Source organism: Ischnura elegans, chromosome 5 (genome assembly GCF_921293095.1).
Source record: "Ischnura elegans chromosome 5, ioIscEleg1.1, whole genome shotgun sequence".
NCBI lineage: Eukaryota > Metazoa > Arthropoda > Insecta > Odonata > Coenagrionidae > Ischnura > Ischnura elegans.
In genome coordinates, this window is record NC_060250.1 from 91,076,998 (window position 1) to 91,101,900 (window position 24,903).

General features: G+C 40.2%; 1 protein-coding gene across 1 annotated transcript in view; it reads right to left on the reverse strand.

The window, feature by feature from the left end:
- Positions 1-24,903, reverse strand: part of LOC124159255 (transcriptional regulator ERG homolog) — a 194,301-nt gene that overhangs the window by 55,945 nt on the left and 113,453 nt on the right. Inside the window, exons 4-5 of the mRNA XM_046534935.1 lie at positions 22,932-22,979; positions 8,436-8,625 (exon numbers count right to left, since the gene is read on the reverse strand). Coding sequence (XP_046390891.1) covers positions 8,436-8,625; positions 22,932-22,979 — 238 coding nt within the window. The remainder of the gene's footprint in view (positions 1-8,435; positions 8,626-22,931; positions 22,980-24,903) is intronic.

Here is a 24,903-nt window from a genome sequence, read left to right on the forward strand (position 1 = left end):
TTCGATTTCCCCCCGAACAATAAATGACTATAATAAAAGCCATGTGGAACTTCGTTAGTGTTAACGCCCGGCGTCTTAACAACCCCCGCCACACGCCTATTGAGGCGGCTTGTGGGGTAGCATGTAGATGTAGACGTATATATGTCTTTGCTTACCGGCTCATAACCTTGCGCACCCTACTAATGAAAATCCTAGATCCGTTCCCGATGAGCATCAGTGCAACTGAACCGGTCTTACACCTAAAAATATCCGAGGGAGCCATTTTGGCACCACGCCGGTGCAAGTTATTTACGTTATTAAGCGTATTTCAATGGATGCAAATCATGAAATTAAGAAGAAATTTTATTTGGAATATATATTGAAAAAAACTATTCCTATACCAATATTGAAAAATATATGAGAAGGCGTGTAAAAATATAATTTAAATTCCCCATAAGCTTTTTTTTAGTTTTTAATTTTGCCATAATCATTTCTAAAGGCCTGTTTACTCGATCCATTAACACGTACGAGTTTATGTTTGTTTGAATGATTTTTGTGGACCAAAACGGAATAAGTACGAATGCATGAACCAAATTAGAACGGGTTCTATTTTCTGTGCATGCATTCGCACAAGTTGGGTGGTTACACGGTGCATTTTGGCGTTCATTCTCGCGTTCATACATTTAGGCATTAAACCCGTACATGTTAATGTACCGTGTGAACAGGCCTTAATAACATGTGATAACATAATACCATAACAACAAAAGGCCCTAATAAAATCTAGGCGGAACTTCGTTAGGAGCATTTGTTTTTCAATGGTTGACGGCTGGTGCTGTGACAACCCCCCACCACACGCCTATTGAGGCGGTAGCATGTAGATGTGGATCAGTGGCTTTATAGGAGGAGGAAATAAGTGTGGGGCATGAAAGGCGAGTGGAGTGGGAAAGGGAGAAAATGGAGGGGAAGGGAGAGAGTGGAGAGGGGGGAGAGTAGGGGAGAGAGGGGTCTGGTGGTGGGGAAAGGGAGAAAGAGAGAGAGGGGAGGGTAAGGGAGAGAGAGAGAGGAAATTAGGGCTTTCCTCGGCGTTTTGAGCCCTGGCGATTGGGGCGCCATTCCGTGCCGACCGGAGACATGCACATCCTGCCTGATTTCCTAATAGATTCCGCGCATCCGAGAGCTGCTGGCTTTTTGGGGAGGAGAAGGAAAGGGGTGGGAGGAGCAAGGGGCATTTTTGAGGGTGTTGAGGGTTTTAGGGAGGCGGGGAAGGGGAGATGGGGAAGAGGAGGAGGTTTGGAAAGGGGGCAGCATTGTGAGGAAGGAAGGAAGGAAAGGCTAGAGTTGGAGAGGAATTGTTTAGGAAAGGGATAGATGCTGCGACTACATAGAGGTACTTTTCCTGCGTTACTGATATAAAAGGTTATCATAAACGAATGGTGCGATTTGGAACATGGTTTAAATGAAAACAGAATTACTTACAGTTAATCAGCCGTTTTCGCATACTCAATGTGATTTATTTTTTATTTATTTTGTTACTATAGTTAAGCACGTGTAGTATTTCTGCAAGTTGTGTGTTGCTGTTTTCATTTTTCTTCTTTTATAAATTTATGAATTGTTAAAAATTGATTGGTACAAATATGAAAATCAAGTGGTGTTTGTTTACGTTTGTGAAGGTGGTCTCGGCACAGTTTTTTCTTAGAGGCCACCTAAAGCTTGCCTTTTTTCACAATTTATTTTGTTATGTAATTTAAAAAATGTAATCATATTAGGAAATAGTAAATTATTATTATGAATTATTATTAGTTCATGTTTATTAATTTTCGAATTTTAATTTATTTTAATTATCCTTAAAATTGCAGAAATAGTTTTTTAAATAAAATTTTATTATTATAATGCTGTGCTTAGGCAAAGGTATCAATTTTGTTTACGTTGGCACATGCCGTTGTTTCCACTATTTATAAACCAGTTTTTGGAAGATTAGGTATTATATGAAAATTGTAACCTAAATACAGGTCTGCCCTCTAGGTTACCTGTAGCTCCTTAAAATTTGTATGTCTTTGTTTGTAATTACTATGGAGTAATTGACATTATTATTTATTTATTTACTTTATAATATCAAGCAATTTTTATATAATGAATAAATTTCATTGTGTGCGCCCTATGTCGTTTCATAAAAGAGAAACTCGGCGTTGAAATTAGCCTACCCCGAACGAAAGACGCCAAGGGGACCACGACTTAACGTCCCATCCGACGGACAGAGTGTTGCACTTACATATAGATTTTTCAGATGCTCCCCGATCCCGGATTGGGTGCTTTGAATAAGGTACTTTAAGTGCTGTAATATTTAATATGACAAAAAATATAATAGTTATTAGTGTTTCGCTAATATGCATTTTTATTTCATCACTACTCGAGTTCTCAAAATTTTTACACCGTCGTTGCCGCTTGCTTCACATTCCGCGCAACGCCCGATAGTGTATGATATAGATATTGTCAACGACCGCCGGCCGAGATTCCTATCAGTGCTCGCGTCGTAGAAGAGTGTGGTAAGGGTATCGTTATGGTTGGGAATGGGAAGTGAGTGTAGCGTGAGGGGTGCAAGGAGGGAGTTGTCGCTGCAAAAGCTAGAGTTTTGTGGGTGTAAAGGGCCTTATAAGGAAGTTATCCAGCGTTTACACTCAACCAAATTGAGCTTAACTCCCTGAAATGTTATTCATTCATCGTAAAAGCTGTTCACTTCTTATATTTCATCTTGCTATCAACCGTGCCTGAAGTTGTCGTTGTGCGGATTTTGTATCCATTTCAGGAATAAGCTAGGAGAGTTTTATCACGGAAAAAATATTTATCGTATTTTGTGGTGATAGCCTTAGAAGTGATTTTATTTTACGAAACAACTTGTTACAATTTAAAATAGAATGCGGAATGAATCCTGAAAAAAGGTGTGTTGAAATTCGGATATTCAGAAGCCTGCTAATTAAAGTTGTACGACAGCACGGTTGAGTATTCACGGTGAACTTTCGTGGGTTACTCAATGCCCTACAGTTTAATTTTTCTACCTTCTTTTCTTTAAAAATGTATGTACATCTTTTTAGTAATTCATATAAGCACAATGCCAAGAGACCAAGGTATGTTTCACAATGTTTGCTGACGATTGTGACGTGAAATTTATTCACCTCGAACCTAGGTTCAAGACTCATTTTCAATATCTTTTGGAACACAGGTAAACTAAGGAAAAGAGCTTCTTCTCTTGTGATGCGATTCTTTGAAAATTTCTCTACATTGCCCACAAAATCGTAATTTTTTCATTCTCAGTATTGAGTTAAATACCAATTTATGAATAACGGTGATAACGAAGAGAAAAAACGACGATAATAATATGAATTATATCAAAACTTAGGTCTGCAAAAATGTGGAGAAATAATAGTACCTTCCTTGTGTAACTATTACCATGCCAGTTAATTTAACGAGAGAACGGGAAATATACTTACTTTTGACATCAATTAATACACTTACGTTAGAAATGGAAGGCTTAAGTTACGATTTCATTCAAGTTAATACCTACTCAGTGAGTAATGTTTTCCGAAATTTCCAACGTAATTTTGTAGTTAAAAATTTATAACGAAGTGCATTAAATAATTTCCAATGTAAGTATATTTCCCGATATCTCGTTCAATTAAGTGGCATGTAAATAGTTACAAAAGGAAGGCACTATTATGCCTACACATTTTTGCAGAAGACGGGACAACTTAGTTGGCCACATTATGAGACATGATGGCCTGATGAAAACAATCGTACGAGGACTGGTGGAAGGGAAGAAGGGCAAGGGACGGCCCCGAATGAGTTACGTAGGACAGGTTCTAATGGATGTAAAAGAGAAGTAGTACGTCGCTATAGAAAGGCTAGCAGATAGGAGAGAGGAATGGAGAGCTGCGTCTAACCAATCTTAGGATTGTTGACTAATTATGATGATGAAATCGTTAGAAGCTTGACGTGGTGGAAATGCGATATATCTATGTTAAAATATGGACTCTAATTGGGTAAATACCATTTATAGCTTATATAATATCAAGTTTATATATATATAATTTATATTTTACCAAGATATTCACCCGTTAATAAACGATTTTAATTTCTCCTGGTGAATACTATTGATGAATTCTTCTCGGGTTCTCAGCCAGGTTAATTCTTTCGTATAAGCCGACGTTTCGAGAGACGACTTATCCCCCATATTTAAGGCCGTGTTACTCGTTAGAAGTCCAAATTCACACAAATTACAAGTAAATTACAGTAAAGTAAATTACAAGTAAAGAAGTAAGTTACAAATTACAGTAAAAAACAGTCAAATTTTGGAGTGTGAATTTGTAATTCCACAGAGTAACACGGCCTTGAAGATGGGGTACAAGTCGTCTCTCGAAACGTCGGCTTACATGAAAGAATTAACCTGGCTGAGAACCCGAGAATAATTCATCAATATTCACCCGTTCCTCATCCCTACGGCCGTGTTGCGTTGCGTCCCAGTCTTTCCACGCCGCTGTTCAATGTATATCGGAGATAGAGGGGGCGGGGTGAGGGGTAGGAGACAAACCTTCTGCGCCGTCGCATGGGAAAAGGGAGCCCCCTTCCCCCCTAAGCAGGGGTGAGAGGGGAACAGGGAGGGGTGGAGCAGGCGCCATCGCGAGTGGGACTCATATCGACCACGCGCCCGCGAAACTGGAATCATGGGAAGGTTGGGAGGGGTGTGGTGGAGGAGATAAGGGGTGGATGATGGGTGCGGATGGCGTTGGTTGGTCGGATGCCCGGTAGAGGGGAGGGGGATCGCAAGGTGCGCGCGGCAGGGAGTTTGGAAGGTGAGCGTGCAGTGTAGTGGGGAGGGACTTGTATCACACCATGGAGGCGAGCAAACACGTATTTACTTCCCACCCACCCCTACCCTGTCTGCTCGATCCCTTTTGCTCTGCCTGCCATTCTGTCACACCTCTCTCTCTCCATATCTTCACCGACTTCACGTTTAGCTCTCACCTCCTCGGTGAACTCATGACTCCTCTGTTATGCTGCTCACCGCCTCCTATCTCGTGGAATATCTGCTGTGATCAATGTGAGCTCGACGTGGTGAAAATGCGATGTATCCATGTTGAAATATGAACTATAAGTGGTACTTACCGTTTATACTACGAACGAGTTGTATATAACAAATTATAAATAACGGAGATATGTGTTCTGATGATAAATCTCAGATGAGCTGGTTTTGTTTAAAACTATTTTGTAATGTACTGCCTAGCAGTGTCTTACTTTAGTTGAATGGCAACCCCGCACAAAATATTGAATATTCTGGTGCGCCCAATTTCATTGTTTATCTATGTATTTATGTGTAATTTTGGGCAGTGAAGCAAAATATACTATACATCTATCTATTTAGAAAAGTATTGATGATTTTATAACTTACATAAAATTTTGTATGTAATTATTGAGAAGAAGAAATTTTAAGATTTTGTGGCCAATAGGAAGAACGCTTGAAAGAATCGCATTACAATAGAAAAAGTACGTTTCCTCAAGACAGCTAGTATTCCTAAAGATATAGAAAAATAGCTTCGAAAACAAGGGTCGTGATATATAAATTTCACGTAATAATTGCACTTTATGCTATATATTGTGAAATAAAATTTAAACTATAAATGGTAACATACGGAAACGAAAGTCATGGCTCCTCTGTTATGCTGTCATGCTCCTCTTATCTCGTGGAATATCTGCTGTGTTTGCTACTGGCGAGATTTCGCTCCTGTGTTAAAATCTCTTCTATAGGCTTGTTCAATAGGGTATTCTAGGTTATCAAGGTTCGGAGGCTAAAAATAATCGATTTACTTCAATGTTGATGGTGTGTATGGAAAGATTGATGGCCAAAGTTGGTATCCAAGAGGCGATTGTAGGAGGTGGTATTCGATTGTTTGACCATCAATAATGTTGCCCTATGGATAATGCATGAATTCTTTACGCTCATGTCCAGTTAGGCTACTTGCCCTTTAAAATTTTTGCTTCTCTTCTTCGTAGTTCTATGGTATTTCGTGGCATATCGGGTCCGTAATAAGTGGCTGGATTCAATTGTTCAAATTACGATATAGGCTACCGAGATATTATGACAAAAAATTATCGACTATGTACAATGTCGTGGGGAAGTGTTGAGCGAATTTCGTCGATTGTTGATGGTCAGCGGTGCCCTTAGAAACTATTGTCGATGGTTAACGATTGTCTAGCAATTTCAACAATAGTTGACTGTTTTCTATTTTCGATCAACGGCAATCGATTTCATAGATGGTATTTGTATTATCTATCCAAATTTTCTGCTCGCATTTATCCAGCGTTCTTTATGAATTCAAAGCTCTTTTTCTCATGTGTCTGTCTATTGACGCATGTATTTTATTACTGCTGGCGTATTTGGCTCGTATATACAACCCTTATAATGAATTCTTCGTAAGCTTATTCAAAATTCCATACACAAAGGTCGAAAAGAATCGAATTTGTACAACTTCGTTGGAAGCCGTACAACCATTGTCAAAGGGCAATGACGATAATTGATTTTGGCTGTTGTATTAGATGGTCGATGGAATCCTAATGTCGACGAAAGCTTATTTTCAACAGTCGCGACTTATTTTTTCGTGTTTACTTGATGCTAATTGCTTTAATCAGGGCACTCATGTTAAAAATGCTACTACGTCACTTTGATAAAATCATTCATTAACCGCTCATACTTTTCAAATAGAGCCTTGACCGCTTGGCTACCCTGATTTTGGAAATATTTTTATCTTGATTTTACATGAATCTCTCTCTTGAAATCACCCTCACTTGCACTGCGAATGTTTCATAACGTTAGGCGTGCGGGTGTTTTATGTTATTTTAGTGATATATATTATTTTACGCCATTATTGACGAATTTTGGAAAAATGTGTACTATTTAGGTATCTTCGACATGTTAACGGATACCTTCCTAGAAAGAGGCCTGGCGATTTAGCTATCTCATTTTAACTGTGAACATTAGAGAGATTTTTGGAAACTCATGTTTCGCCTTAGATAATACGATTCTGAAGTATGTGGTTGGACTCTCCTTTGAATGATCTTCTTAGAATCCATTCTTTCGTTCTTCTCATATCTTATAGTATCTTATAGGGAAACACGACGATATCCAAACCTGGTAAACGTATCTACTTATGACGAGCGAATGTTCGATTACATCGCGGACAATGACTCATTTAATTTTATGGGGTGTCGATCAAGATAAAAAAGCTCATGTTTACGACTGAAAATGGCGTCAAGTTTAACGGCGATGGGTTTCTCCGGTAATTACGGAGGAGAAATTCAAATAAATGGCGGCGTAAAAGTAACCGATACCGAAATAAACGTATTTTGGTAAGTAAAGTTTGGAATATTCACTCGGAGAAAGCGGAAACTACTCACTAGAATGAGAGTGTTTAAATCCTTTCGACCGTTCGAAACACTGCATTTTTCCGTCGAAAAACGTCGTCATTGCAATCTTTTACTGTCTCTGGGGAATCGACACATGGGTTCTGAATAAATATTTCGTTTTCATGAATGGATGGATAATAATTGTTAAGTAGTGTCTTTCTCTGGCATGCGCTGCTCCTCAGTCACGGTCCTAATCGGAATATATTCTTTATATTCCTATCCCTACGTTTTCTGTTCAGCACCAGGTGTGACAGGCTTCTACTATTTTCTCATCAGCTTTTCCAATGGCCCATGCATCTTATCAGTGGAGTACCACTGCTCGTGGCAATGTTTTTCGAAAACTGTCGTCCTGTCTCCAGTCTAATGCTTCTGGTACAGAGCAGCGATCTTTTCGTCTTGGATACCGTCTTAGATTGGGTTATTTGACGCTTACTGTCTTTTGTCCTTTTTTTTGAATGAAAAATTATCCCTTTTTTCCATTCAAAATGAGTAAATTTCATTTAGTCTCGCCAGAAACCATCAACTTCTGTTGTACTTCTCCATAAATCAATATCATATTTCATTCTCATAAGAAGAACTCTTACACCACATGATTGTTACATCGAGGGTTTTTTGGGGGTTACAAACATGAATTTTTTTCAAAACTTTAATTCAGACCCTGCAATTAATAGGGGAATTTCAAGGCTCAAAACTCCTTCTATTGTGATTTTGTGATATACATTTTTCAAGACTCCCGGCAAATTCGTGACATTTCACTTGTTTAAAGCTACGATATTACGTTGAAAATTTCAGTATTTATAGAATAGACATCTTCCGACATTTGTTTGCATCTTAAATGCAGAAATTGTATCCTTAAGGAAAATTTATCCTAGGGGCATGGAGTATGGAGTATTAGAATATGGTCATCCTCTCTTTCAGACCTTTACAGATAAAGGGAAGGAACACGAATTATTATGCGCTTTAAGATGACTGATGTATCATTAATATGTATATAAGTGTCTCACCTGAGTGCTCTGCTCAGCTTATCGTAGTTCATGTTGGGTTTGGACTTGCGCTCCCCCCACCGCCTGGCCACCTCGTCTGGGTCCGTGAGCTTGAACTCGCCGTTGGTGCCCTCCCACGTGATGCAGTTGGCGTTGGACGAGTCGGAGAGCAGCTCGAGCAGAAACTGCCACAGTTGGATTTGACCGGACCCTTCAATCGGAGAGGAAGAGAAAGATAGGATGTTCAGTGAGATGGTGGGAATGGTATCCAGCATTGTTGATACAATGGTGTCACTAACGGAGATTTCAAATCGCATTCCATTAAAATAATTCGGTAGATGGAAAGGAAAGAAAAGCCACAATAAAAAAATCTTTCCCATTGAGCCATTCGCTCGAAAGTGTAAAATAAGTAAACGCTAAAGTTTCGGCCCACTTTTCATAAGTTGGTTACGTCATCATACAGGATGGAGAAAAATTATCTTATGAAATTTTATCCCTGGACAGCTGATGCCAGTAGGCACAAAAAGTGCTTGTCGTTAAAAAAATGGTCGAAAACGCACGATTTTTAAACTAAAGAAACTTTTATCCCAGCACTCCGATTGGCCGCGAGTTGCCGGATGCTCTGATCAACTCGTGATTTTTCTTTGACGAATGACCAATGCTTTGCCTGTCGGAAATCCGGCAACAGGGCTAACTCGCAGCCAATCTTAGCGTTTGGCTCAAAGTTTCTGTAGTTAAAAAATGGTGCGTTTTCGACCTAATCATCGTCAGTAATTTCGGTTTCTGCTGAATTCAAGTATCCGGGGTGAAAATGTCGCGGCACAATTTTTCTACACCTTTTAAAGATATGAGTCATTTTCTCGTTCAAGAATAACCTCTCCACCTACGTAAAGGTTGGTATTATGGTTTCGGTTACTGTGTTAACTTGCTAATATCTGAGAAATTAATACGGCTAAATAGAGTAGGGCATGACTATTTTCTCTGCTTCCAGTGGATGCCGTCGCGACGGTATTGATAAATACGTTTGGTTTCAAAAATACTTATTATGCGTGGAAGCAAACCTCGGAAATGGTTGTCGGTAAAAATAATTTTATTTATCTTAATAACAAATGACTTTGCTCTATACATGCGTCTGATTTTGCTTTCGCCTCCTGCGTATTTAAATTAATTAATTTTCAATGACCGTATTCTGTATTTATATTTTTAAAAAATCATGCCTAATTTATCCCATAAAGTTTCGTATTTATTTTCGCTTCAGATTAATTTCATCAAACAGTTTTTGCTTAAGGGGAATTAATTAAAGGCACTGAAAGCCTTATCGTATGAAAGAGTTGATGTATTCAACTCGATATCATGTAAATACCCGATAGTTATCTAATATAACTGAAAAATAAACAGTATCTGCTTCATGGGAGCATCTATTATCAATAGAAAGAAACATAGTCATTAGTTCAATTAAAATTTGGTTGCTTTTGTAACCAAGGAATGTCTTATTTATTCAAGTGCCCAAGTCATTACAGGTGGTTTATTATACATGTAAAGCTTCGTCACTAAAATTTTAGCTTAAACTCCGATTCTCTTTAGTATGCTCTGAGTTTGGTGAAGAAGTGGTGCTGCCTACCTGTTTTCGGATTGGTACCTTAACACCTTTCGATTCATGGCCACGAAAACGATCTCTCCCGAACAATAATTCACTGCACGTGAAATCTCGCGGTGAGATTTGTTAGCTCCGAAAATAAAATGCAGCCTTTGCAGCCACAGATAGTGGTCCTGCGATGCTGCCGACCCCTTCAATTCTTTAGCGAAAGCTTCATCATCGCGGGGGGGAATGAAAATACTTGGATCTGAATCGAAGGTGGAGGAAAAAAATACCCAATCGGCGAGAAATATGGGCTCGACCGATGAATGCATTCGGGTTGGTCGTGTTGGACGTGATAACAATAATATCCCAGCGGACCGTAAAGCTGCCCGTGGAGGGTGGAGAAATAATGGGGTGGGTTGAGGGCATACGGGGTTGGGGGAATTGTTAGAGCATGCCGCGTCCGACTCCCTAGGGTCAATTGACCGTAATCAACACGGCCCAAAATTACCATCGCACATATTTATCCCGAAATTCGTCGCATTTGACCATAATCTCGGATTCGGCGCATTTGACCAAATCGAATCATTGTGTGTACGGCAGGAGGCGGATGGGGGGATGGGAGGGAAAGAGGAGAGGGAGAGGAGAGGGAGAGGGGAGGGTTCGAATCCTACAATGCAAATCGACTCGTTCGATGATTTATATCGGGCACAATGTCCACTCACGTCAACCGCCTATGTCATAACCAACCTCTCCCTCCGCAGCCATTTCGGAGTTCGTTCGTTAGGATTCCAATGCATCCTCAGTCTATTATTCTCGTGACCCATCCCTACCTTCCCGCTGGTAGAACGCGCGTCCACCCGAGACCCACCCCCCTTCCACCGATTCTGCTATCTGCGACCACATTCATCCACGAACACACCTTCATTCACGCGGTCCTCCGTGCACGTAGTCGGTGCGTATTTTACTCCGCTCGCCAACGAAGAATCGTGCATTTTTGATTTCGTCATTTTATTTTTAGACTTTTCCCATGCTCCTCAATATACCAGAAATGTGTGTAGCTCCCTTAGTTCGTGGCTGAAAAATGCTCGGTAATAAAGGTAGAGGGCGATTATTTTCTTCCTTTCTCTGTTGGGCACGAATATTACAGTAGAGAATCCTCAAGTCGGCCTCATAATGAATTGTCGCCCATCGCGCATTTAAATGGGTTTACAAAAGTCGCCACTCGCGTCGCTGACGGACAAATTGATCCGAGTTTCACGGGGAAATAAAGTATAATTTGGGGTATCAACCGAAAGCATTCATGATGATGTTATTTATCAAATTGATATATCAAATATAATAATTTGATAAATATATCAAAATTCAAATATCTTAAAATTATTATATTATATTTTGGAAATATTATAAACGAAGTTGTGGTACACAATTTTGAAAAACTATGTACGACCACAAATAAAAAACAAATAGGCACCTGCGGACAAGCCTTGAAGTACTTAGCAGGACTTGGATTTCTATAATATCTTCATATTGTTAAACTCATAATATTGTATTCTTTTTTTTCTCTTTGTTTTGTTTATGTGAGGAGACGTTTTATTTTTGATCACAGGTATAATTATTTTGTAACCATTTCCTATATAATAAATTATTTTTATCATTAAAAAAAATACATCTCTTCATTTATGATCCTCGCAATTACAAACATCATACTGTAAAATATTGAGAAAAAAGTGGATCGCATTGCATTCATCACCGCGCCGCTGACATTTTTTGAAAGCCGATAAAAAATGCGACCGAAGTGGCAGCAGGAATCAGCCTTCTCCGTGATGGAATTGGGCCTCTGCCACGTAGTCCGTGCAGCAGCACGCAGTGAATGCAACGCGATCCACTTTTCTAAAATATTTTGCAGTAAAATGTTGGTTATCGCGAGAAATGGACTTTATAAGTTATTAATTATAGAGATCACATCATCATGTGTGTAGATTTCGCTTCATACCCCTAATTATACCTTATTTTGTATTGAAACTTGGATCAATTTGTCCGTCGGCGGCACGAGTGGCGACTTTTATAAACTCATTTAAATGCGCGGTGGTTGACAACACATTCAGAGGCCTTCTTGAGGATCCTCTTTTGTAATATTCGCGAAAAAAATATTTGGATTAGTCGGTACTCGAACCCGGATATCTTGATTGCCGGTCAGGCGTACGATGTTCGCCGAAACGGCAATCGGGAGATGCCGGTTCGAATCCCGGTTAAGCCTGATATTTTCCATGGCGAACTTCATCCAAAACGTGTACGGTGTTATCGGTAGTGACTTCAAATCGGCTCGGAATAACACTTCCATGCCGAGGCGCTACGTTGGCGCGAGGACTGAGTTTCTCCCTCTCCACTCATCTATTAGACCTAGCCGGGGTGACGTTGGAGTCTGGCTGCGAAGCGTGAACATTTTCGCCGTTGTCACGTGCGTCGTTCCCTCACAGTCCGCGCTGCAATTCGTCACCCATCTTCATTTCTGTCCTCGCCGTGCGTCGGAAGCGATTCGCCCACCGTGACTGCATTCTCTCCCCCTTTTCGCATGCAGTCGCCGCTGCGATCCGCCTTTGCATTGATGGCGACTCCCTCCTCTTCCCATCTCACGCATCTCCTGGGGTTCGTTCCGCGAGCGTGACGCGCCGTGCCGACATATTGTGAACGACGATAGCGCTATCACGCGCACGCGAGAGTGTGCAGGGATGACCGCTCAACCACTCACTCTTTTGTGTGCATGGAATCATTGTCGTGTCGTGTCCGAACGTTCCGTTGTTGACCTGGCCCCAATGCGAACTTATATCATCCCCGGCTGAGCATGTATGGGAAGGAACAGCACACGGTGTGGACTTCGAAAATGCTAAACTCGAAAGGAGAACCATATTTTTGACTTCGTCATTTTATTTTCAGAATTCCCTTGCTCCTCGCTATCCGAGAAATTTGAGTAGCTCCCTTCATTCCTTGCTGAAAAAGGCTTGGGAATAAAGATATTGGGTGATTATTTTCTTCATTTCGATACTGGGAGTGAATTTGACTTTGCATTCGCTATCGAATGATGTATCTCTAATTTATAGGTTATAGGGTCAAACAGTGTTTCAGAGAAGAGAAGGACTGTATCTGTGGCAATTAGTCTCCAATGAGATGATTTTACTCATCTTTGTTATTTGTGACACATTGCTCTCCCATTTCTTCAACGTCTCCATTCGCATTCCTTCAACGAGAGGCTAACAAAACAGCCAAAATACCTAATTTCAACAGGGAGGATAGCAATTCGCTCTCCAACGCCTGGAAGAAACTCATCTACAAACCGACCGATCAGGACGCACCTGGAAAAAACAAAGGCCTATATAAGACGGAAAAAAACTTGTATCCGATACTTCAAACCTGAAGACACGTGCTGCATCGCCGGCGAAATTGTCGTGCGAAGACGAATCGTCGCGGAGGACAACCCGAAAGCCAATCTGCGCCTACTGCAACGCTCCGCGGAAGCCTCCATCAACATTGTCATCCTTCCCCACGAATCATCTTTCAACTAGTCACACTCAATGTGCAGAGTACTCCGAATTCCTACTCAACCCCCTCCCCGGCCTTTTCAGCTTGAGCCCACTCTTCGAGGAAATCCTAGGACCGTAATGAAATGAAAAAAGTCTGTCTAAAAAATTCATTGAATAGAAGTATCCTTTTACCTTTCTTGAGAAAGATTTGTCAAAAATTTGGCCGAAATTCCAAATTAATTTTTATTGCTTTTTATTTTGCCATATTATTCCTAATTATTCCTTTGTGATGCGAAGAAATTTTTATTTACTCTCGTTTATAATTATACAATGCGTACGCTGTGAACATGTTTTTAAATAGGTAATGAAAAATATTTTTACGAAAATATGTTCTTTTAATCAGCGATCAACATGGTATTGTTGGGACGATCTCCGCATGTAATATTCCTGATTCCTTGGGTTTGCCGAGTTCTAGTTTAAAACCCAAGTATTGGCCGGCAGGTGACCGACTCAAATCCGAAGTTAAAGTCAGACGAAAGACGGAACAAATGTCTATTATTCGAAGTTCCAAATAATACGCCTTGGAAAGCACGGTCAAAACCATTCCCTTAATTAGCATATTCCCGCTGGCCTCGTGTTAAATCCGTCGCTGTCACCTTACTGCCTCTGCCTAGCGTTTCATCCATTTCCGGAGCCAGGTGTTGAGGAGGGATGCCGGATAAGGATCTTGATATATTTTTTGCCCTCAAAATATTATTTTCCCAAACTCATTCCGGACGACATCGGCGATAAAAACGATGGAGATAAAGGAACGAATAGATTTATAGGCTGATATCTCATAATGATATATTAGGCCATTGTATTAAACAAGCTGTTTCTATTATTTTTTGTATTGATTTTATATTCTACATTGTGAAACCAGAAACCTAGACACTAGAGATAGAACAGTCGATAGCGAATGCGAAATCAAATTCATAGTCAGCTAGTTTCTACACATATTATATATTATTTATAGTATTATAAGGTTTATTAAGACATAGTCGAAAATATGGTTGGCAATTGATTTCCACTGTTAAACGCACGCAATGAATTTTATTTACCTATTTTCCTTCCATCGATCGGATACTTCATATGAGTCGCTATTTCTAGTCTGACAAGGGAAGCGTCCGAAATCCTGGTCTAAGAGTTCAATCTAACTTTGGAGTATTATATTCTATCGGGCGCTGTCCTCGAATCATTCCCTATAGGGATTATGTAACCAGTAGTCAATACCGATGCCCCAAGATCCAGCCTTATCTGCGACACTGTTTCATTAGCTATTTCTACTTTTCTTTTACAGAAGCCTGCGATTCTCCATTGTTTCCAATATATTCGCTGAAAATTTTATTTTGATGGGTGGGAATTTTGTTATGCGTTGAATTATTTTGAGAAATGTCGAGTAAAAGCTTCGGATCTAAGTCTTGATTTTGGGTATTCGGTATGCAATCGAACACCGTAACCACTGGACTCCAGCCAGTCTTTTCACATGGCCATTCTGAAGGGTATACATTTGGCATGTAAATGTTTACGTGCGTTTTTTGTTTAAAATATTGCTTACATGTGGGAGTGATTGAGGGATTGCGACCGATCATCTAAAGCACTCCATATTTTATGCATGATTTAGCACTTTCCCGGCGAAAGAAATGAAATTTTCTCGGATTTCCGCACGGGTAAGAAATTCTAGGAGGGCCGACACGTCGGCAGCCGAAACGTCGCGACGTTTCGGCTGCAGTCTCGTCATCCACCCACCTACAGCCTTTTAGCCTTGAGATGCCGTCACCCGTTCACAAGGCCACAGACTTGCAGCTTTGAGAGTGGGTAACGCGACAGAAACCGAAACGTCGACGCTGTCTTAGATTTTCTTACCCGCACGGAAACCCGAGAAAAATTTATACAATCCAAATTTTGAATGAATTAGGATTTTGGACACTCCCCTTGTGAGTCCACGACGTCATTTTACTTTTCCAGTCCAGTGATCTCCATGTTCAGTCCGAGAATCCGGGTGGCCGTTGTTGATGGATGTTCCTGTCTCGCATACTGTGTGCGGAGGGCGAGAGGGGGAAGCTTACGCGGCTCGACGCGACCGCGATACGACCCAACGACGGTAGCGGCAACAGCAGCAGCACCTGCGCGCCGACTCATTAGCCATACCACACGAGCGCCGAGGCAGTTTTGCGTTTTGGAAGGGGCGATCATGGGGCGGAAAGAAGGAATTAGCATATATGTATGTACGCAAGGGAGGAAAGGTGCGCTTGAGGGAAAGGGCCATTGGTTGCCGGAAGAAAGAGGAGATAAGCACGCGTTTGGGAAGGAAGCAGGGATTCTGTGTTTTGAGGGGAGTTTAAGGGGGACAGTTTTGAGGCACCACGAGGTCCGTGTGCATGTTTGAGTGAGCGTGTTCCGTTTGTCACGGAAAAAAAATAAATAAAAACGAGAAAAAAAATGAAGGTCGGGCGGCGGACGGGTTGGCGAGCGTCCGTTGTTCCTCTCTCGCCGTATCCGATTGCGATTCAAATTGAACCCGGTGGACAAAGCGACGGGCTTGACTTCCCGTCCGGCAGCCATTCTCTTCAGTTAATGGGGTAATTTGGACATTTCCAGGACTCGCTCGCTTCTGAGCGCCCGCGTGCGCTACGGGCAAGATGGAGTCCTCGTGTGTGCGCGGTATCCGGGATTCTCTCTTTTCCTGGTATTCCGATGTTTCACTTAAACCGATGACTGACTGCCAGATGTATCCTAAGAGGATGCAATGATTTCCGCCGACTATTTAACTATATTCTTTGAAGGTCTTAATCATCAATAGTCATCGATCCTTGGATTGATTTGACGCAGCTCTCCACTCAATTCTCCAATAAGATGATCTTTTAGAATATGCATAATTCCTCTGCATTATATCATTTATCATCTCCTCTAGTTGCTTATCTGAGGCCTTCCTATGCCCTTCTCCCATTTCACCCCTGTTAATTGATAAATTTGATAGGGTTGACATATAAAAGATGTGGAATAGTGTTTCAGCCCTTGGAAAATGCATTTCACGGTACTGCGTTGCTTCGATGTAATTATTAACTATAAAAATACCCTCACCGATGCATCAATAGCTCTTGAAAAATTTCTGTAAACACCTTTTGGTATCTAATATTGATATCGAACTGCCATCAATAAAAAATTTAGCTTGCTCAACATTCTGGGGGTATCTTTGTAGTTAGACTAATTTTATTACTGAGTTAGTTCATCGTGTATGAAGGATGCTACATTATGTTTTTGGTCATATAATTTCAAGGGTATAGTTTATGAGAATTTTTAAAAATTCAATACTTTTAGCTACGATATTAAAATCAAATCAAAGTCAAAGCTAAGAGACTAAATTATCATCGAATTTGGTATTTTACTAGAGGAGCTCATTCATATCAAAATTTGATCTTTAAATAGTTAAAATTATATCTGAAATTTTTTTCTACCTACACCATTTTTTATTTTAATTTAGGTATTACCGGTAAAAAAATATATTCGTTTTTAATGGCTGGTGAATGTGGAGAGTCATTATTGTATATACTGATGTGAAGGTTAGAGTAAATTTATAAGTCTATTATTACGTAATAATGTGCTGCCAAGATTCGTATGTGAAAATTCTATTCGTTTCCCACCAGATCGAGTAATTCTATCGGTATTGTAATCTATGCCTGCACCCTCCTCTCACGACATTCATTTAGTTTCATTCGAATCTATTTTGGGAGCAAAACAATTCCAAAATCCCAAGTTACGAAATACTTGGGAGTACTAATTGACAAAAAGTTAACTTGGTCTACGCACTTTGAATCTTCCGTTCAAAAGGCTACAGGCATAGGTTGTGCATTATATCCACTACTTAAAGACAACTCTCCACTTTCAGTCAAGACGAAACTTCTGTTGAACAACTCAATCAAACCACTGTGAACCTACGTACCTCCGGCATGGCTAAACGCAGCTCCATCACATCTAAAGAAAATCCATACAGCAGAAAAGAAAATTGTCAGACGAATCGTAGGCGCTCCGTTGCTAGTAAGCAACCTCAAAATTCGTAATGATCTGAAAATAACGCCAATCCTAACATATCTGAAGTATGCTATGACGAAACTTTCAACATCATTATTTGCCGCCCCCAACAACCTTCTGTTAAGTCACCTATGGGACTACGAACCTCCTCAAAAACAGATCGATATTTCAAGGGCCATCGATATTATAAGGGCCAGTTTTATAATATCTGGTTAATGATAGCCATAAGATGATACAATCTTTAACTTTACTTAGTGGTGGCTAAAAGTTCTGGTTAACTTCTGTGTAAGACCACACTTTAAGCTAACCGGATCTTTCAGCCACCACTAGATAAAGTGGAAGGCTGTATCATCTAATAGTTAGCGCTAGCAAGGCATTATAAACCGGCCCTAAATGTGCCCTTAACCCTACCCATATCCCTAACCATAGTTAAATCCTCTATGCCATGACATAATTAGTAAAAAGTTAATTTTATAATGTCTGTGAAACCATTTATCCAGAGAAACATCCAGGAGACAGCCATTTTGGCTGGGAACAGCGGCACTAACAAATCAAGAGAAATCAGACTTGGATTAATTTTCATTTTTCATCTCCCCAACCTCTGTCACTCCAACATGGCCTGGCCGCGCACCTTCCTCTCGGCGGCCGGTCGCTTCCTTCCCGCCGAGCTCTCTTCTGCGCGGAGAGAGGCGGCAGTTGTTGTTTGGCTTAAATATTCAAATTAAGTGCTGCCCGTACTTCCTCCGTGTCCGTTGGCCACCATTTCTCCATTGTTTTGCTCCCTTTTGCGTCCCACGTCACAATTCCCTCCTTCCTGTGTCCCCAGAGCGCGGAGTTTAAATCAGTTTGCGTCAGCCTTGGGGTATTCCACGACCCGTGATTGTTTTGGCTGCGTGTAAGTGGTTGCAGTGACGCGTGTTTTTCCAAAACGTATGCCTTCATTTTTAACTTTCCTTTTGGTTACGCTTTTCCTTCTGGAAATGGTGGATTGGCCAGATTTCTCATTTTTGTCTGTGATTCAGGGTTTCGCATGGGGAAATTATTTTAGTTACGCAAGTTACTAGTAGTCATGGGTGACTCTCACGTTCGGTTGGAGGTTTACGAGGTAGCTATAGATACACAGAGATAAATATTTAGTGTGTATTTACCTTATTTGTATTTAAAATTGTTTATGGCTTGATTTGGTGGAAGTTCGACGTATCCATGATGGAATAACACAAATGGTAATTTCCACAATTTTTAATTCCAAAACTCAACAACCGACCAAGGTTTCAACAAATTGTGTCATTTTCAAGGTATAGGTTTATTAGTACTGTAATTCTTCGGGTTATGGGAGAAGATTCTACTGCATTGCCAAAGATATTTGACAATTGAAGGTTTTTGCCATCAAATAGATAATTTAGCTACTGGTTTCCGCTAATAGCCTGTTTTTTTATATTTTTTGTGCGGCAGTATATTGATGCGTATTATCTTTTATTCATAATGAAGCTTCTTATTTGTTGATTTTTTTTTCAATATATTAATTAGTGCCACAATTGGTGATTTTTATTAGATTTAAATTCACCTATAATATAACGGCCTATCAAAACAGCTGAGGAATAGTCAAATAATATTTGTCACAATATTTTCAACTAGATCTTCGTCTTTTGCTCGTCGATTGAAATCAGAATAAAGTTGGAACCGTCATGCAACCGTTCGGAAAATGAACCAAATCGATGTTTTCTTGCCGAAGCTAGTCTCATCATCGATCATCGAGAGCATCGCATGCATTTTCCTAATGTGTTCATCAAACCCATCTTCCCTTCCTCCCGGACACCATCACGTGCCATTGGCGGTCGTTGCTTAATAGTGACTCCATATCCGGGTCGCTGTAGGTATAACGTGTTTGTTTCTTGCCGCCGAATCATCCTCATCCGTTCCGCCCCTTCGTCGAGGCACGTGGCGACAATTTGTTGTCACCCGAAGAAAAAAAAAGGAACGAAACTAAACTTCCCGCCAGGGGTGATTCTCAGTGGAAGTGAGGGTGGGGTGGAAAAGTGGGAGAAGGACTAATGCAAATGGCTTCCTGTGCTGAGAGGAAAAAAGTTGCCTGTCACCTTATGCTACCCGCCATTACGTGGCCGTCGTGGAAATCGTAACCTCGGAGATGAACCAGCTGCAGTACTATCCTGTATTTTTTTAAGCACAATTCAAAAGAATGCTACGGAAGAGGGAAGTTTAAGCCAGGAGGGTAAACAGCCTGGGCTAATCTGCAAATTGGTCCATGTAAACGCAAAGATTATGATATTACCCATCCCAATTATCATGACGTTTAAAGAAAGTTTGAAGCACTTAATTTTCTCAGTACTGTACGTAAGTAAATGGTAGGTAAGGTTCTTAAATCGTTAGTTACCGTTGTGTTTGTGAAGTTTTGAATTGTGATTTCATTTTTCATTCATCTCATTGTCAACCTCATAAATGTATATGGTTCATGGTTTAGTACCTTGACTCTCAAATTTATATATGTAATAATAGTTATAAAAATCGCTACTAAAAACTCTAGAATCACTCTTACTGTGACTTTGTCATGTTCCTCATTCTCGTAATTTCTTCTGTCTATTGAAAAGGTTAATGTATTCATGGAATTATTAGTATAGTTTTGGATTTAAGGAAACGTTGGCAGAAATACGAAACGGTGAATAAGAAACGGTGTCTGAAAGTTGGTAAAAGTTGGTGAAATGCTTAAATTATTCTTTTTCATACATCTTTTTTTGCTCAACCTTACTTTTCATGACATGTGATGTACTTCTCATTCATGAGATTGATATTTGGATGAACGAAAAATGAAATGACAATGCAACACTTCTCGAACACTGCGGTGACTTACGATTTAAGAACATTTACTTCGATTTGTGTACGCACAATTGTGAGCACATGAAGTACAATAAGATTTCTTTAAATTTCATTGAATGATGATTTGGATGGGGTTTGACATGGTCTTTGGCAAAAATGGTACGTTTTTCTGTATTCAATGATAAAATTATTTCTAATTTTACGGGGAAAGTTCGATTTATCTCATCGTTTCCTTCAAACGAATGGAATTTTCCAGTACTCATAATACGTGTGAATCTGAGAGATAATCGGTTTTATTTTATGAAATGGTTTTTATGAAAGCGACGAAATTAAATTTGTATTGATGATAAAAAAAAAACCGCAGTGTAAAAGTTGAGGAAAAATTTTGAGTCTATTTATCTTTTATTCTATTGTTCGAAGCAAAAGCGTACTCTTACGGTAGCATTCGTCGGCATGTAGAAATCATCTTTACTTTGATACCGATGATAGCGTATGGAAGAAGAGCGTAAACGCTTTATAATGCTCTTGTTTTTATATTCAAGTCAATTCATACTTGATACTACTGTTTCAAGCAAAAGCGTACTCTTGCGGTAGCGTTCGTCGGCATGTAGAATTTATCTTTACTTTGAAACCGATGATAGCGTGTAGGAGAAGAGCGTAACCGCTTTATAATGCTCTTGTTTTTATTTTCAAGTCAATTCATACTTGATACTACTGTTCCAAGCAAAAGCGTACTCTTGCGGTAGCACTCGTCGTCTCCTTATTATATTGGATTCACTTCCACTGCGAAACAGATGATAGCGTAAGGGAGAAGCGCGTAACCGCTTTACAGTACACGCCTATTGTGTTTATTTTCCGTCAGCCACTCTCATGGGGTCTCACCCCTTGTACTTTACGGCCGTTGCGAGGGAAAACAAAATCCGGGCGACCATTCTCGTCACGTCTCCACTCGCAAGCAACGCACACCATTTCTATAAAAAAAAACGTGAGACAATTACGTTCACGTGATGATAAAAAAACGTACCTCGTACGTAAACGCGCCCGCCCCTGCCATTTCACAAAAGTTGACCCGAGAAGAGAGGGATCTCGTGCGATTGGAAACCCGACCTCGGCGATGAAAGCAAAGAGTTGGCTCTTTTCAAGGGGCCAGAGGTAAGCGGTGAGGGTTTGGATATTCGGCCCGGGTGGTAATTACCCCGGACGCCGCTCGGTGAGCTGCCGGCGGCGGCGGCGGTGGCGGTTCGCCTTTGCCGGCACGTGACCGCTCCGTGAAGTCATGACTTGGTCACGCCCCCTAATCTCCGACGCACTCTATCCTGCCATGCCGTGTCAAGGTGTGTGTTGCGAATAGTCATCTGATGGCGAGGCTTGTATTTCGGACTGAAATTAACCCTGGATCACTAAACTTTCGTAATTTTTACCACATGCAAAATTATTGTTCCATAGTTTTGGAAAATGCATTTTCTAATAAAAAAATACTTTTTAATGGTATGTGAAATATTTTTCCCCAGCACCTTGCATCAAAATTTTTGTTATAAATCATTGTAAAAAGAATTATTAAAAATGTTTTCAATGAAAGACATGACATAAGCTTTAAAATATACATTGACAATAATAAAACTTAAATTTAATTGGTTTAAAGCACAGAAATAACCTGGTTGGAAGGTAAAAAAATAGCGTCGTCAAAATGACGAAGTTTTAATGACCAAGTGACTAGGTGCTAGGTTTAGAATATAGGGTTAAGATGCCCCGCCACTATCTGAAATATATTTCACGGCGAATCGTATAAAGCAATTATTCTCGGGTTTCCAACCGGCTCAATATCTCCATTTCCACCCCAACGTTACGTCTTTTACTTGTCCCACTTGTGCACCGACTTCGTCTTCAATTCATCAAGATTCGAAATTGATTTATTATGGATACCTTAACAGCTTCAATCTTTCAATCAGATAATACTACTAATGGTATTAAAAAAAGAAGGTACAACACCACCTAAAAGGCTTAATCAATATAACTACTTCAAAATAATATTTTTAAGCAAAGTAAGCGAGCGGATCTCTCATCTACCTCGTAAAAAAAGAAAGACTCCAGAATTTGAATGCATACTTTTACGTATGAGCGCACACTTTAAAAATTCCTGCGCCAATCACAGTTTCTTTTTCAAATTAGACGAAAGATGTATGCTCATTAATTATTAATTTATACACGATAACATTATTTTAATAGGTATTTTCATCGTGTGTGATAAAACCATCGCATTTTGCTGAAAAGAAAACGTAACAAATGTGCGCCCACTTTCGCGCCAAGAGGTACCGTGCTAAGATTTTTTCGCGCCAAGGTGGCCCGACTGGCCCGCGCTAAAACGGCCGCGCCTAAACGACCGCGGCGAGAGAGCCACCCCAAGATATTCCATTCCCTTAATTGCGGGGGTGATGAGTGGACGGATCACAAAAAGGCGACGATTGCATTCACTATCAAGAGGGCAGAGCGGGATAAGGAACAGTAGAAACTCACCTGAACTTGCCAATCTACTGCTTGTGGGTCCGAACATCTGATATGGATCTGAAAAGTAGAAAGAAAGATACTTTATCATTCATCGCTTGGCAAAGTTTAGCCTTCAGGACATAATGCATACGATTCATTGCTCTCTCTCTCTACGACATACCAATATGATTAGCATGCAATGAACTTATAAATCTAAACTTAATACTTGAATTGTATATTTCAATGCGAAATAAAATGTCAGCGGTTAACAGCACCACCAAGAGTGCTATTTTTATGGTTTTTAATGAAATTTTATGGTTAATATGCCTTAGAGTATATGTTTTTATTCCAAATCTAAATCGTATAATCACTTTATGTAATAATTTCCCTATTTGCTTTTATTTTTAATCATTTCTCCTTCCATATAGTTTATGAACGATGACTGTTCATTTGTGCGCTGTATGGATTCACTTGCACCTAAGCTGGCTATGAATAATTCTGAACGGTTGAATAATTAAATACTGATCATTCATGATGGAACCCTGATGTTAGATGATGGAATACTGATATTTTATAATTGAATGTTCATAGTTATTGTTTTAAAGAGCGCATATCACTAGCAGTAGCGCTTATGAATGCCTACATTTGAATGATTCCCATTTAAAACCATCGTAATATTTCGTTCAACTTGGACATGTGAGGTGGAGCGGGACGCGTAATTTTTTCTGGACATGTGCGCAACCATTTGTTCCCTCGCTAAACGGACCCATTTACAAACGGCCCCTTCCGCGGCGGGAGGAACCGCGCCCCAGTTCCTGTCTGTCCGTCAGGCCCGGGGAACGTGGGGAAAGGGCGTCTTCCTCCCTGGCGAAACGTCGGATGCTGTGGACGGCGACATCTGACCTTTCCGTCCGACAGTCATTATTTTGCGGGAGTCAATCTATGATGGGGAGGCACGCGAAATGGCCCGAGCAGCGATGGGAAATCGAATTGAATTAATTTATCGGCAAACATTGGCTCGGGGAATTGGGCGTGTGTGGAGTGCTTCATGGGCGGAGATATGGAATGAAGGTTTTTGGGGGGTGGGAGAAAAAAATGGGGGAAAAATCCTTATACTCGTTGATTGCGCTTTGGGGGATTGTGAATCAAGGATGGTATAAGTCTTCTTCCGTTGCGCCGAGGGGAAAAGGTCATCGGAAAATGGGAAGAGAGATAGATAGAGACAGGGGGAAGTTGGGTGGTCATTTTGTGGCGACCGTTTTTACGGAAGATACGGGATTTGGAGTGACAGAAGGGAATGATGGGAAGGTGGAAAGGGTAGGCATTGGTCGACCAAATTCGATGATTTTGTCAGCCCCCCCCCCACACGGTTTTGAATTTAGGGGGTGAGTCAAAAATCTCGCTAATGGTTTGACGTTTCAGTATACAATTGTGTAATCGTTTGGAAACATTGAATGGGCTTGTAAGCAAAATTTATTAAATAGATAATGCTGATATAATTTAAAATATGATGAAAAATGTATTCGGCATTCATCTGGGTGGAAACAGAAAATATGCTTTAAGACTGATCACGGTTAATTTTGATGAAGATGATAAAATTATCTTCTGTCGAAGCGTCGTAGTCATTTGTAGACATTACCCGTTTTGGAACATTAAATTGGGTTTGTTTGCTATTTTTTTCAACGATTCTGATCCGAGTTAAAACTATGAATAAAAACGAACTAGAATTTTGGCTCGGAGAATCTGAATAACATAATCAAGGATTTAAGATTTTTTGCGGTGAATTTCGCTGAAGGCGTTGAACAAGTCTTCTGTCGATATGTCGTCATCATTAGAAAACACCACCCGGCGCGTATGCAGAGATACGTATTTGCATCGCTGATATCAGTGTATTTATTTAATTTATTGTTGTTATTATTTTTTGAATAATCAGTTATTTCAATTTTAAAGGACTTAACCCAAGCGTGGAGACATGGTGGGTAGAAAATTTGTCTACCTACAT